We start from the raw sequence: 16,370 nt of genomic DNA on the forward strand, positions 1-16,370 counted from the left end.
ATACTACAACTGGCAATGCGAAGGGGCGTTCCGAGAAATCAAAAGAACGGTCGAGTCGGCCAAAAACTTGGCATACTTCAATCCAAAAAAGAAAACAGAAATAACAGTGGACGCCAGCCCCGTAGGACTAGGAGCCATCCTAGCACAATATGAGAGAGAAGAAGATCAGCGACACATAGTGGCATATGCGAGCAGAAGTTTAACAGACACGGAGAGAGCATATTCACAGCCAGAGAAAGAAAGCCTGGCTGTCGTCTGGGCCTGTGAACATTTTCATATTTTCATATTTGGGAAACACTTTACACTAGTGACTGACCATCAAGCACTGACCACGATTTTTGGTAACCCACGAGCAAAAATGCCACCAAGAATAGAGCGATGGGGCCTCCGACTCCAGGAATACACCTACACCATCATCCACAAACCTGGAAAAGCTGCAAACCCAGCAGACTACATGTCCCGGCACCCCATCAGATCAAACGGATCAGAACAATCAATTGCGGATGAATACATCCACTTCGTAGTAGACCAAGCGAGACCTCCTGCCGTTCCACTGGAAGCCATTTGTGAAGCGACACAAACAGATGACACCTTACAAGAGGTGAAACGGCGGATTCAAACAAACAGCTGGAGACACACGCAAGACAATGAACAAAACGACCGAGAAATGGCGGCATTCAAACATGTCCACGACGAACTGTCAATAGCAACAAACGGCCTTGTGTTAAGAGACACCAGAATAGTGATACCACGACAACTGAGACAAGGAGTCATCAACTTAGCGCATGAAGGGCACCGGGGCATCGTAGCAACAAAAAGAGCACTCCGTGAGAGAGTCTGGTTTCCGACACTAGACATGATGGTAGAGACAACTCTGAACGGCTGCCCGCAGTGTCAACTGGTGAGCCGTTCGGACCCCCCTGCACCGCTACAAATGTCTCCACTACCGGAGGGTGTCTGGCAACACACTGCCATTGATTTCTTTGGGCCCATAAAATCAGGCCAATATGTCCTAGTCATCATGGACGAGTACTCCAGATTCCCCATCGCGCAACTGTGCTCGTCAACGAAAGCATCGAGTACCATACCCATACTGGAGGAAATCTTTGCCGCATGGGGCATTCCCCTCGTGGTGAAGTCAGATAACGGGCCTCCATTCAACAGCCACGACTTTGCTGATTTTGCTCAACACCTTAACTTCAAGCACCGCAAGATTACACCATTGTGGCCGCAGGCCAACGGAATGGTTGAACGCTTCATGGCTACAATAAAGAAAGCCATTCAGCAAGCAGAACTCACCGGAAAGAGCGTTCAGACGGCACTCAACGAGGTACTGCGAGCATACCGAAACACGCCTCACTCCACCACAGGCAAATGTCCGGCCACTCTCATGCTGGGACGCCCAGTGCGCACCAGGCTACCGATGATGACGACGGCAGCGGACGAACAGCTTTCCGACTCTGACCATGAGGAGATGGCAGCCAGAGACAAGATAAAGAAAGAGAAGATGAAGGACTATGCAGATGGACGGCGACGTGCCACGCCCCCTCAAATACAAGAAGGAGACTGGGTGCTGGCCCGACAAGAACAACACCGGAAGACGGACAGCAAATACCATGAAGTTCCGCTGAAGGTGATACAACAAAAAGGAACCATGATTACTGCAGAGACTGAGGGAAAAAGACTCACCAGGAACGTGACGTACTTTAAGAAGTGCGGACCCACAATTAAGGAACTACTGACTGACCCAAAAATAGAGAAGAGAGAACCAGAAACACTGCCGCACCATAGTCAGGCATTGATGGAAATGGCCGACGAGAGCGAGAGTGACAACCCTGAACACCAAGCACGCCCCAGACGGATCATCAGAAAACCGTCTCGTCTCATTGAGGAACTTTGAAGAGACAGCTGCTGTGCTGGTCATATTATGTTTTTTATTTACAGAGGGGGGAGATGTAATGACGGCAATATGTTCGGCACTAGGACCGGCCTGAGTGGGGAGACCAGGGCGGGCGAAAGGGAGGAGCCGAGGGCTAGGAAGGGAGTTAGCCATTAGCCCTGGATGAGGAAGGAGCTAATAAAAGAAGCTGACCAACTAGACGCTGTGTCCGTGTCTTTAGTATCTACAAGAATACTACAAGGGCCAGACAGGGAGAGAGAGAGAGAGAACGTGAGAGAGAGAGAGAGAACGCAAGAGAGAGAGAAAGAACGAGAGAGAGAGCGAGCGAGAGAGAGAGAGAGAGAGAGAGAGATGTGCATGCCGGGTCTGGCGGCTCAGTGGACGAAGGCATCCGCTGCAGGGGCCTGTCTTCAAGCTCATGGTCACAGTTTTTTTTTCTAGCCCCACCCCCTCCCCCACTGACCCCGCCCCCACCGGTGCGGCCCTCGGCCACAAACCACACTCTAAATTTGGCCCCCGAGAGAAAGTTTGTGAGTACCCCTGCTCTAGGTGATGGTCCTGTCGCACTGGGTGCAGTTTTCACCACAGTCACATTTTTATCGCCATTCCGTCCACAGTTGATTTCAACTGTACGGAACAGTCTGTTAACATATTACTATTGTACATCCTGTAGCCCTGAAGAAGTCGTGGGTTCACAACCTGACGAAACACGCGTTGGCTGGGCATCTGATCTCCAATCAAACCACAAAGAAAGAAAACACCAATCCCACTGCTGTGATAGTTGTGTTTACTTGTTACTTGCAGTAATCATACTGTTGACACAGATTACATGTGCACAGGCCACCTGCATCACAACATATGCACATGCACGTTGTGCCCTAGGGCACTTTGAATAATGGTGCTCAAGGTTGGGGTGCTGGACTTTATTTAACGGACTGAGAGCTAGATATTGATTGGTGATGGAGCCTAGCCTGCACTTTTACTTTGTCACAGTGTAAAGGTGTCCGAGAGCCTCCAGTTATGCATGCTGATTTTAATCTCTTATCCTCTTCCAATGCTCCTCTAACATCTACTCTACAGTAGTAAAATAGATTTTGGTATTGGCTCGGTTATCCAGGGATACTTTTAACCAATACCCCATGACAAAATCCATCCACCTGGTGGAGTACAACGTTTTGAGGAACGCTGCGAAGTACAAGCTGTGAATTGTTCAATGTGCTTGGACTATTCTTTGCCAAGGTTAACACAAATACTCATATTTTCCTAAGAGATCTAATCATGGCTTGTAATTCTAGTGTGGGCCGCAATGCATTGGAAAACATTATTCTTCGGTTGCAAGCAAAATAAATATTATTTTTATAGCACAAGGAGCACATCACAATTAATTGAGTTTTAATGGTCTCTAACAAGAAAATCTTTCAATACTGTCACCAATTTTTACCGACGCCTCCACCTTTTACGCTGCCTCTAAATTAGAGAATTAGACATGTGTCAGCATCCGTTTTTGAAGTGGGCGGGGCGGATCAGAGTTCTGGGATGATGACTGAGAATAGTGGGATGAGGAGGCAGATGCCTTGCTGGACTTGTCGAACTGGAGGTAGCCCTCCTGATTGCCACTGCTGCTGACGCTGCTATCACACTGCGTGTCCAAGAAGGAGCTGTTGTCGCTAATGGAGCCCCGCTGAAACTCCCGCTCACATAGCTCAATGGAACTGCTGCCCATGCCCAGTACAAAGCGCTGGCTGTAATCAAAGAGGCGGTTCTGGCCACTCAGTGTGGTATAGATATTGGTGAAAGACATGCCCGTGGGTACCCGCTGCTTGTTGGCAGGCCTCAACTCTGGCTGGCAGCTTGATAGGGAGATGGTAGGTGTAGAGTTGTGATCCTTGAAAGAATTGACGATGTAGTATCCATTGGTGGGGTCCTTCATACACAAACAAAAACAAACTTACATTTACCAATAGACATAAACAAATAATGAAAACAATTAATTCATGTAAATGTATATAAAAGTGTAGTTTCATAGCAGCTTCTCGGACAGAGTTCACATAAATTAGGTCCCTGGATTCAGAAACAGGAGCAGGTTTCAATATAGACTATGCTCACCTCAGCCACTGACATGAAAGCAAATGGATGACATGTTAAGGCCATTTGTAACTTTTGGTACCTGACCTGGTGATCTGATCTCTGGTTCCATTTAGAAAGATCCCCTGCCCTAAGCAGCCACACAGTTGGAACAGTTGTTTGAACACTGATGGAAGACTGAATGTCAAAGGAATATGAACTAATACTTCACCCGGGGAGTATCTCCTGCAGATCACAACCAAGTAGCATTACGACAGTTTTAGGTTGAGGTTTCTAGTTAAAATCGTTTTATTGAGTTCTACTTCAGTTACAACAAAACTTACAACCCTCTAGTAAAGGCGGATGACTAATAGGGTGACCAACTGGCAATGGTGCAAATTCAGGATGATGAGTGTAAAAATTCAGGACAAAGGGTAAAAATTCAGGACAAAAATTCAGGACAGGAGGTCAAAATTCAGGACAAAAAATCAGGACAGGAGGTCAAAATTCAGGACAAACCTTCGGGACAAAAGGTAAGTTTTACAGACACGTCAGAGGAGGTCGCGCAATAGTATATAAGTAAGTAAATAGACCACCAGTTAAATACAAGTCAAAATTAGTTGAGAGAATCGTGCACTTCACTGTTTTTCCGTATGCCCGCAGCTTGCTACCTTAGACAATTCAAAACTTGCATCTTGCTCCAGCAGGGACATTAGTTACCAGACAATGGTGAACCTCCCCTGAATATAAGTGAGGCCGCTTTTATTGTTGATTGAAAACTACTGGATATACAAGGAACTTTGCAGTGCTAGCCCCCAGTAGTAACCCCCCCCCCCCTTTCCAGCCTCCCAGGGAAACACCCGATGCCCGGTCTGGCCAGTCTGGCCTTGCTACCACCTTCCAATGGTGCCCCTCATCTTCACATAGACCGTCTCTCATGTGTATTTAATTTATTTTATAATGTTACTCATCCCAAGTATGTACGGCAGGGTGTTAGAGTGTGTTACATCACACACACATTATTTAGAGATATTGACTCATATAAACATGAAAGTCAATGTATAGGAAATGTTACTTAAGATAATGGGTGATACAAGGTCTAATCATTCTTTCATCTATCATTCAGTCTTTCAACATTCATTCTGTCCTTCCATCTGTGTGCCCATCTATATCCAAACATATTCAATCATTGGCAAATCTATCCACCATGTATCCTTCCATCCATCATTTCACTCATCCATCCCTACATCCACCCTTTCACTCCTTCCATCCGTACACTCACTCTTCCACCCAGCCGTCTGTTCACTCATCCATCCAGCCATTTACCCTTTCACCCATCCAGCCATCCTTTCACTTACACATCCATCCACCCAGTCACTTATCATTCCACCCATTCACCCTTTCCATCATTCATCCTCCCTTTCTCTCTCCATCCCCCTTTCACTTATTCATCCATCCTTCCACCCACCTATCTACTTATCAATTAATGAATCCATCCATTGACCCTATTACTTATCCATCCTTTTACTCATCCAGCCATCCTCTCATCCATCCACCCTTTCACTTCTTCACTCATCAATGCATCCTTTTGTCCATCTACCCCCTTTCACTCACTCAACAATCCTTACATCCACCCTTTTACTCATCAATCTATTCACCCTTTCACTTATCAATTCATCAATCCATCCATCCTTTCACTCATCCATCCACCCATTCACTCACCAATTATCTACCCTTTCACTCATCCATCCATCCTTTTACTCACCCATCCACACTTTTACCAATCCATCTACCCTTCCACCCATACATACATCTCTTTACCTTTTCTCTCATCCATCCTTCCACTCACTCATCCACCCATCCATCCTTTCTTTCATTATCTATCCATTCACCCTTTCATTCATCCATTCATCCTTTCACTAACCCATCCAGCCATTCACACATTCCTTCACTTATTTACTCACCCACCTTTTCACATTATGAGCTGAGCCTTTGTCTGCAGAATTGCAGACAGAAGAGGCGCATCAAGAACTTCACCATGCGGTAGTTTCTAAAGCAAGGGGTGGGGTGCTGCACCCTGCAATGACCATAATTACAGACAAAAGGCATCCGTAAAAGGGATCCTCATGGATAACGGACGTGAGGTCCAAATTATGGATGGTCCGTGAAATTTATGGACGGTTGGTCACCCTAATGACTAAGGGTCGCCCACGCATAGTGCAATTCAATTGTGCTTACAAAACATGGCATTTGAAAACAAGAAGCCATTTTAAGAGTGGGAAAACACTGGTATAACAATTATACAGAAAGCGTGGAGATGTGGTTATGGAGTCATACAATAGGGCAAACTGGGGAGTAGAATCATCTATGACCCTATGGAGAGTGGAAGACCAGAAGAAGGTACAGAGTTTCTTTTATGGTCCTCATATATCTCCAGACCTCAGCTTTGAAATGTGCATAGATACATATGTGTCCATCTATGAATTACAAGTTGTTACATCTTTTAACCAGTCTTGAAGGCGACGATCGAGCCAAGCTATTTGGCGCCAGCAAGCAGCAGCAAAGAAGGGCACTAGTTGCCTCTTGGGGCAAGGTACATCTAGAACATAACCCAAGGAGCATAGGAAGTGGGGAGCAAGGCATTGGTGCATTTATTATTTCAGCAATTGTATGGACCGTTTCCGCCCAAAAGGCCACAATCGGGGAACAGCCACATGCCAGGTGTATAAAATCAGCTGGGTCTGTGAAGCATCGAGCACATTCAGAGGACCAGATGTTGTCCATCTAATGCAAACGGAGTAGGGTATAGTATACTCAGCTAATGAAGTTAAACTGGATGAGTCTATGCCTGTAGCTGATGGAAACAATTTTTTTTTATACATAAGGGCATATGTACAAGGACTGGTGAAAATTATCGCTAACGTTAGTTAGCAATTTTTTCATCGCCGCGTACCGCCGAAAACTTTGCCATGTTGCGACGTATGTACAAGCTGTCGCTACATGGCGATAGTTTCTCATCGCAGCGGAAAATGTCAATGTTAACAACAGCGTTGTGGCTATAAAAATCTTGCAGCTAATGTGAAAAAAGTGGCAAAAGGCCAATCAGCCGCCAGAAACTGCACGCAAATTAGCGTGATGCCACTTTTCCTCACGTTCGGCAGGAAAAGTGACCAAAAAACGCCCGCGATGTATCACAACATAATGAAAAAACACTGAAGAGCCATGGAGGAAGCTGGACCCAGTACTGCAAGAGCCAACACCCCCAAACAGCCAGGCGGACCAGCCAGAGACCCAGGAGAGGACAAGAGGAAGAGGAAAACCAGGTTCAGTCAGCAGGAAAACCAGATCCTGATTGCAGAGGTGACAGAGAAACAACAGCTCTTTGTCAGCTCCACTGCATCATTGGGAACAAAAAATGCAATATGGCAGTCCATTGAAGCCAAGGAGAATGCGGATGGAGTGGTGAGGAGGACAGTGAACGACTGCAAGAAGCGTTGGCATGATGTTAAGGGCAAGACCAAGGGGAATCTGGCGGCCAATCGCAAGGCAGCACTGCAGACCGGAGGTGGGAGTCCAGCTGCACATGAGGAGCTGGATGCATTGGAGGAACAGGTGTCCGCAGTCATCTGCAAGCAGTTGGTGGTTGGAGTCCAGGGACAGGATACTGCTCAACATCACCAGCAACATGAGCAACAGGGTGAATAACAACAAGGGAGTTGGGTGACGGGGGGTGGATGGGCCCAATTTCACTAATGCACAATTCAATATCTCACAGTGCACACCCACAATGACTGCAAATTTTGTCCCATATACTTCTTTCCCTGGGGGTATGAACACATATCTTCCTAGTCAACAAATACATTGCAAGACACATATTGGTGAGGTCACAGATTTGGAAATCAGCACAGCAAACTGAATCAAAATATAGCCAAATATTAATGTCAGACTACAACCTAAGGGCAACATGAAAGAGCAAAGCGGCACACTGCCTGTAGATACGGCATGGTGCCAAAATAGCCCCCTTGCCCCAACACCACACATATACAAATTGTCTGCACAGTGCTGCATCTCTTTGATGACACTATGAAGATGCTCTGTGACCGCTACTGTTCATGTGCATAAATGAGCATGCCACCACCAATGTCAGCACACATGCACCATTACTCACGTGTGTCTCAATTATGTGCAAGAATGTGTATGTGCTGTAAGGTCCCCCTTTGTGCACATGTCCAAACTTCTATTAAACTCAGACACCCTTGCACAATGGTGCATGTGTGCTGACATTGGTGGTGGCATGCTCACTTATCACACGAACAGTCACGTTCACAGTGCATCCTCATGTTTTTGTCAAAGAGATGCAGTACTGTGCAGCCAATTTGTATATGTGTGGTGTTGGGGCAAGGGGGACATTTTGGCATCATGATGCGTCTACAGGCAATGTGCCAGTTCTATTGTTTATGAGATGCAGCCCTGTGTACACCCAGTGAGAAAGCATGTATTGAGTCTGCATACCATAAACACATGCCTAGTCACCATACAGCCTTCTGTCTAAAAAGGAGCATATCCCACAATGCACACATTCAGCACAGTTGAGTCAAAATGTGATGTCAAACTATAAGCAAAGGGGGAACATGCCTTTAACAGCACAGTCCATGGACTAGGCATATCAGGAATGTGTTATCATAATGTTTTGCTACATGTCTTGTCTGTGTACCATACTCACAGAACTAAAAAGTCCCTGTGAAGAAGTATGACAAGTCAAGTATGCCACCAAGCAAGAATAGTAATTTTGCACCCAACATAGATTAATAGGTAAATGTCATCATCACCCCTTATGTCAAAATGCACTCCTCTCCTCTCAAGTGTACACATGTGCCATACCCAAAACAGTATACAACATTAGTCCTGGTGTGAGTAATTTCTAGAAAATCTCCAGTGTCAGTGAACACATGTGCAGTCATGTAGGTGGTAGTCCTGGGGTGGTAGGTCTTGCCTTGTATTGATTTCAATCTTTTCTGTCTGACAGAACATTCCAGGTCACTGCCCCCTCTTTTTCTCCCACGCCCATTCCATCAGGCAGGGGGTCCCCCAGGGCTCGGCCTTGAGCCCCGTACTGTTCAACCAGTATGTTCAACCCCTGACTGCGGTGGCGAGGGACCATGGCTTGACCATGGTCTCGTATGCTGATGATACGCAGCTGGTGGTGGCCCTCTCCGATGATCGTACGCAGGGCGCCTCCAAATTTCAGAGCAGCCTAGTGGCGGTCGCACAATGGATGACCACCAACTGCCTTCAGCTCAAAGCTAATAAGTGTTGTTGGTGGGGAGAGATAAGGGGCTCTGGAGTACGCAATGGTGGCCGGCGACCTTGGGCAGCGCCCCCACTCCTAAGTCTGCTGTGAAAAATTTTGGGGTCTGGCTCGATTCCACTCTTGGGTTTCAAGAGCACACTAAGAAGGTTGCAGGCACCTGCTTTGGCCTTCTCTGGGGACTAAGGCCCATGTTGGGTTTCTTCGATCCACTCACCCGCCAGTTGATAGTCCAGGCGACTATTTTGTCCAGACTGGACTACTCTAACTCACTCATGTTAGGCGCTAACAAGGCAGAAGTGACTCGTCTACAGCGAGTCCAGAATGCAGCTGCCTGAGTCCTGTTGAGGCTCCCTAGAACTTGTTCTGTGACGGGTGCAAAGCGCCGTCTACATTGGTTACCCATGTCCAAAAGGATTGAATTCAAAACGCTATGCCTGACTTTCAAAACACTAAAGTTTTCATCCCCTGAGATTCTTTCTAATCTGCTGGTTCCTTATGTACCCACCCGCCAGCTACGCTCTGCTGAGCAATATTTGGCAACGGTCCCTCGGGTGAAGCGCCTCAGAGCTGGGGGGAAAGTCCTTCCGGTATCTAGCTGCTAAACTGTGGAATTCCCTCCCTATCCAGATTTGTCGACTGGATTGTTTGCTATCCTTCCATAGGGCCACCAAAACCTACGTGTTCCCCTTGGTTTAGTCCCTAGCCTTCTACTGACACTGCTACCAGCGCCAGGACGCCTCTTCGCTGAGGCAGCTGCGCGCTATATAAGAATACCTTACATAACATAACTTGTCAGATATCATCCGCATACAAACCACGGCATCCAATACAATGAAAGTGGACTGCATGTATCATCGCTTTGAACATCTGCGTGGCATAATCCCAAACACACATCAACCTGGCAATCACACCTGATGTGTTGTTGGTGGGGGGGTGATAGGGCCTGAGCACCACTAATAAGCATTTGGACATCCACAGCCCTCAAATGTAGGCTCACTTCCACACTACACGTGGTGTCAACGTTAACGGTAATGGATGTCGTTACTGTCTGTTGAGCCTGCACCAACGATTGAAAATCAAGCTGCACCATATTCACCATGGTTAAGCCAACAGGTGGGCGGTAAGCAATGCATGCAAGGAAAAACATGAGCGACAACATGCACACAAGAGAAATCACAATAGACAAAGCAATATGGAGGTAAATATGAACTGCATTGTGCAGCACACATAGAAACAGCAATTAATCCATCATTGTCAATGTGCCTGAAGGGGTCCCTCCGAACACATAAACATACTCGCAAACACATGTACCTGTGCACTCCCCAGGAAAACTGCCTGTCTCTGAGCCACACAGACAAGGCAAGTGACACTGCATGATGAAAAGCATGCATGCACCATAAACATGTTAACGTGGTTCAGGCCACGGTCACTGAAGTGGCTGAGTGTGGAGTTAAACCACAAAGGAGCAGGTCACACTTTGTCACTTCCTCGTGTCCATTCAACCCCTGATGTAATAAAGAAATCAGATGGCCAACAAGAGTCACTGGGTGAAAGGGATAAGGGGCAGTAAAGCCAAAGCTGTACCATACCTGCAAATTAACATGCATCGATTAGGATGGCAGGACCAACTATTACTTAACTAAATAAACAAGTATCTACACTGTGGGTATCATGGCAAACCTCTCTGCACATATCATGTGGCACATCACCAACTCAGATCAAAACAGTAGGATAGCCCCAATCATAGCACAACAACAATCTTGAAAAACTATCACAATGTACTGATTAGTGGTGACTCTCCCACAATGCAGTGCACAGACACATGAATCTGAGCTAATCAACATTGACAACAATGTTGTACAAACTGCATCACTGTCACTGCTGAACAGAGGACACAACAGATGCTGCATGTGTGTAGAAATTGGTCACTCACATTTGGCATCCCTGTAAACTGTGAGACGATAATGTACAACTATAATGTCACAACCATGATGATGTACAATGAATAACTATCCGGCATGTAATAGGCATCTCCTCCTAAACATTGTGAATGGACATTGTCATGCTGTCTGCTGGTACAAATATCCAATGCATTATCATACTTGAAACACACATACAACTGCATCTCCCCTTTACATTGCAGAGGGAGAAACATCACCTCCTGTACAACAGCCTGTGCCACTCTTCAATGATGAAGATGAAAAGCTTCCAAACATCAACCAGGACACCGTCCAACAGTTGCTAGACTCAATCAGCACCCCATCTCCGGAAGCAGGGCAATCCAGTAGCGTTTTGGAAACTCCACCACCTGCAGAGAATACCCAGCAGCAAGCACAGACCACCACATCTGTCTCTCAAGACCTTGAAGACCCACTTCTGGCCTTCCAACATCGTGCGGTAGAGGTCCAGCAGGAGATGGCTGATCTGGTGCAGGTGGGGTTTGATAGTCTGTCGGCCCAATTAGATGGGCTATGAGGGTGTCTCAGTCCCATTCGGGACCACCTACTGACCATCACAGACACCCACAGTCCGCTCCATTCTTTCCAGCATTTCATGGCTGATTTTTCTGAAGACTTGACTCAGAGACAAGAACTACTGTCCAGTCAGAGTGCCTCCAGCGATGTCAGCAAGGAGTTGCGTCGCATGCGAATGATCATGGAGAACATGGAGCGGATGCAAGCCTCACAAATGGCTGCCATGGCTGCACACCACAGAGACATTGCTAGAATCTTCCATGCCCTGCAGCTGCTCATCACAGCAGTGCTGTCTCAAGGTTTAGCACAGATGAATGCTGCTGCTGCTTCATCATTCACATCTCTGCCCCCTGATGTGTCAGTGACTCAGTGCCGCAGCCAATCGACCACTATGCAAACGGGAGGCACATGACACATCAGAGGATGAAGATGTGGATGAATCAGCATTATTGCAAAGAAAAAAGCGGTAGCACTCATCTATGCCAAATGGACTGTTTCTTCTTGGATCTGTGCTCAGCATCATGCCCCGGAACATCAGCTTACACTGTCCCCCGATTCACTCTGCGACACTCACCTTGGACCTCGATATGGACTGCCAAATTATGTGTTGTTCCCAATGACACTGCTATCAGCCTGTTGACTGAATTCTGCCTCTTCCTTTGGACATGTTACCCAGTGGTCAAAGTAGACACATGCAAGAGGTTTGTCTGCAAACAGTAGTGGTATTTGTGGTGGATGTGCTATGGTGGAACCCTTCATCTGCTGACAGATGTCGTACTGAAGGACAAATGATTTTGTCTGTTTGGTAAGACCTGGCCACCAATAATGTTGTTTCAGGAATGAAAGTGTTGCAGTGATACCTGTGTGTGCTGAACACAGAACCTCGTGTGCAGCTAGTATTAAACCTAACCTGCGATCCATGTTTGGTATTACTCTATCCCCCACTCCCGAAATTGGAGCATATAATATATTTTGGGCATCTAACTTGTAGGAATACTTCAGTGGAAAACCTTTCGGCAAGGCTGAGCTGTTTTTGCATGAAGCGATGACAGCTACCATTATCTCTCTGTCTACTCTCATGCGAAAACGAGTGATTGCAACTATGGCAGCAGTTTGCACTGTCGCATTGGTGGATCATCAGCCAATGAATTCCCTTCAATGAGCACATAAACATATTGATGACTCAGTGTATAAATCATGTGAGCCCGTAGCAAGACTTTTTTTAGCTCTGCCACCTGTTCCCAAAGCAACTAGTGCTTTATTGTGCAACCTTTAGAATCTTTAAATCCATTCTGCCCCAATAGTGAAGATATTCATTGTATGACTGGACACAATAAAATGAATCACACTCGATAAGTGTGGGGAATTCTTGATCTGTATTTTTAAGTCCCAGTACTAGGGTTTTTAGTTCTGCCAGTTGAGCTGTGCAAACTCCTAGAGTCTCCATATTGCTAGGGCAGAACTTGCCGTCCCGCATACGACCCTTTACAATCGCACATGCTGCGCTGTATTGTTGGTTATTTCCTATAGCTGGCTGAGCTGAACCATCAGTGTAAAGGATGTATTCATACTGATCTAGAGGCATTATTTATCCCAGGAGAGGATATTCTTTTTCGTACTACAGAAATACTTGAGTTTTTAATGTAGAATAAAATTTGTAGTCTGTTGTATTGCCAGAATTAGCCCATTGTACCCATCGTGGATGTAGTACCTTGGCGTTAGGAACGATTACTTTTGTAACAGCCTCCAAGGTTGGTACCGGAGTTACAATAATTATTCGTTTCCCCTGAGCCAGTGCTCTTTCTCTCAATACTTCAAAAAAGAATATTTGATGGACAAAATGCAAACAATGTCATACATCCACTCCAGTACAGAGATCTGGGCCTAAATGCAGCGTGGTTTTGTTGTCCATGCCATTCCAGTTTGAACCCAGCCATATGCAAATCAGTCGTGACCCAGCACCCAATGGATAAAAGTCCAGCCTGAACTGCCGGGCCAGGTCGTCCCTGGACTGGAATCAAGGATCCAAGGACCGGTTTCGGGGTTTCAACCCTCATCAGCCAGGATAGCTTGACTCCAGTGGCATGGAGAACACGGGACCCACGTCTGGATATACCTGTCCCACTTGGGTCATAAATGCAAAAAAGAACAATTGATGGACAGAATGCAGAACAAAGTCATACATTCACCCCAGTACAGTGATCTGGGCCTAATTCCATCGTTTTTTTGCTCACCATGCCATTCCTGTTTTAACCCAGCCATATGCAAATCAGTCTTGACCCTGCTCCCAATGGGAACAGTCCAGCCCGAACTGCCAGGCCAGGTTCTCCCTGGACTGGAATCAAGCCTCCTAGGACCGGTTTCGGGGTTTCACCCCTCATCAGCCAGGATAGCTTGACTCCAGTGACATGGAGAGCACAGAACCCACATCTGGGCATACCCGTCCCACTCGGGTGACAAATGCAAGAAAGACCAATTGATGGACAGAATGCAGAACAATGTCATACATTCACCCCAGTACAGAGATCTGGGACTAAATCCATAGTTTTTTTGCTTACCATGCCATTCCAGTTTGAACCCAGCCATATGTGAATCAGTCTTGACCCTGCGCCCAATGGAAACAGTCCAGCCTGAACTGCCAGGGCAGGTGCTCCCTGCACTGTAATCAAGCATCCTAGGACTGGTTTCGGGGTCTGGGGTGGCACAGTGAGCAGAACAATGATGGATTTAACCCAGATATTTTGAGTGGGGGTGAATGTATGATTTATTCAGCATTCCGTCCCTCATTTGTTTGCGTATCACTTCCTCTCGCTACAGCAGTCTGTACTTCAGTCCGTATTTTTCCAGTGGATGCAAAACCAATTTCAGTGTTTGTGTACAAATATGATTTGTATGCAATTGGTACTGTTTCTCCTTCATTGAAGGTGAGGGAGGGTGTACCCGGATTGGCCCGTGATTACACTGAACACCAAATTGGTGGTGTTTACACCTGTGTGTAAATCCTTGGAAGCTATCATGTCAGCTTGTAGGGAACGAAGTTTCTCTGTGTGTTCCTGTGTCTAATATTGAACTAAGAAATCAGGTCTGATTAAATGGTAGAAAAGTTTTACTCTTACTGCTTAAAATACAAAATGTATGCTCTGCCAAAATTTAGGAATCCTAAAATGGATTGTAAATTTTTAAGAGTCTTTGGAGGTTGGAGCACAGCACACTTCTCTAAAAAATGTAGCTGCTAGGTTTTTCCCTTCACTTGACAACTCATATCCCCAAAATGGGACATTTAGGTGAGCAATTTTTGATTGTTTAAAGTTAAATGTGTAGCCCTCAGAGGTAAACCCCAAAATGTTGTTGTTCACTCTGGTCAAATGATCCAATAATACTACGTCAGGACCCGGAGGCGAGGATTAGGCTGTTGTTTCTTCCTTTATTTTTAACAGCAGCCATTTTAAAAACCAATAATAGACCAACAAAGACTTCATTTCACATGAAGTTTAAATAATCATCAAGTTCCGGAACATGGCCTCTTCAACCAATTAGGTGCCTCCTGGCTCCATAACTGACGATGACCCCTGATGTGCTTCCTCTTTCTTCGCTGATACAGCCTCGGTGTCAGTTAAGTGCCTTACTTTCCTCAGATTATGGTTTGGGGATTGTTTTGCGGCCTTATTTTGCACTTAATTTGCCTGCATTGGTATTAGTTGGGTGTGCGAAGCCTCTGCTTCTCTTCCACAGCCGCGGGAATGTTTTCCCCTCCTACGTGGCCAGAATTTTCTTTTCTATTCAGCCAGCGAGAGTGCGCGGCGGTCCGCCGGCCGCCAGAGGGTGTGCGCCTCACTCATCCCTGGGGACGCTCTTTGTTTGGCGGAACGAAGTTCGCGTCAGTTATGGGTATTTGCAGAGCGCCGCTGTCCGCGTCTGTCAAGCCCCCAGGCTGGCCTGGAGCGTTAAAGCCCCTTTGGGGGTAAGGAGAGCAGGGTCCTTCAGTCTTGCATGTTAGCAGACCGGCCCAGACATTGTACATTACTGTCTTTCCGCCCCTGTGAATTAAGGGCGTTTCTGGTCTACATTTGGCCCCGGACTTGTGGTGAGTGCCTCCTGTTGGCCCAAGGGCAAGGGCAGTTTCTGGATTTGGTGTGGGTTCTGTGGGTAACCCCCCCACCCCTTACTGACCTTGCAGGCTCCCTGATCAGAGACTGATAACCCAGGGTACCACCACCCCATTAGCATTAGCCCTCTAACCTGGTGGATGGACACCAATACTTACCTGGAACCCACCTCTGGTCCTCCGTTCCTCCCGGGTCTTGCTGGCATGGAGGAATTTAACGACTATTATGAGGAGGGTGAGAAAGCGTAATATATCCCGGTCACGGATGAATTTTGTGACGCGGTTGACACCTCCATCGTCAGGGCGGTATCAAAGGTGGTGGCCCTTCTGCAGAGGAAATTGATGGATCTGGTGCAGAAGTGCCTGCAACCCCTCCCTACGAGCTTCCAGGGCCCCCGGACCCTCGACCCCCAGAGCAGACCACCGCTCCCCCCTCTGAGAAACCACACAAACTCCCTTACCCAGAAGCGGTGGACTTGGATGTGTTTGCTGGGTTAAAACAGGTGTTCCTGGACA

At 46.7% G+C, this 16,370-nt stretch overlaps 1 protein-coding gene across 1 annotated transcript in view; it reads right to left on the reverse strand.

Annotated features, from left to right (window-relative positions):
- Window positions 1-3,276: 3,276 nt before the first annotated feature.
- The window catches only part of KIRREL3 (kirre like nephrin family adhesion molecule 3), a 4,147,526-nt gene continuing 4,134,432 nt past the window's right edge, over window positions 3,277-16,370 (reverse strand). The window contains exon 16 of the mRNA XM_085647174.1: window positions 3,277-3,824. Coding sequence (XP_085503300.1) covers window positions 3,381-3,824 — 444 coding nt within the window. The 3' untranslated portion in view covers window positions 3,277-3,380. The remainder of the gene's footprint in view (window positions 3,825-16,370) is intronic.

This window comes from Triturus cristatus, chromosome 3_2 (assembly GCF_964204655.1).
Source record: "Triturus cristatus chromosome 3_2, aTriCri1.1, whole genome shotgun sequence".
NCBI lineage: Eukaryota > Metazoa > Chordata > Amphibia > Caudata > Salamandridae > Triturus > Triturus cristatus.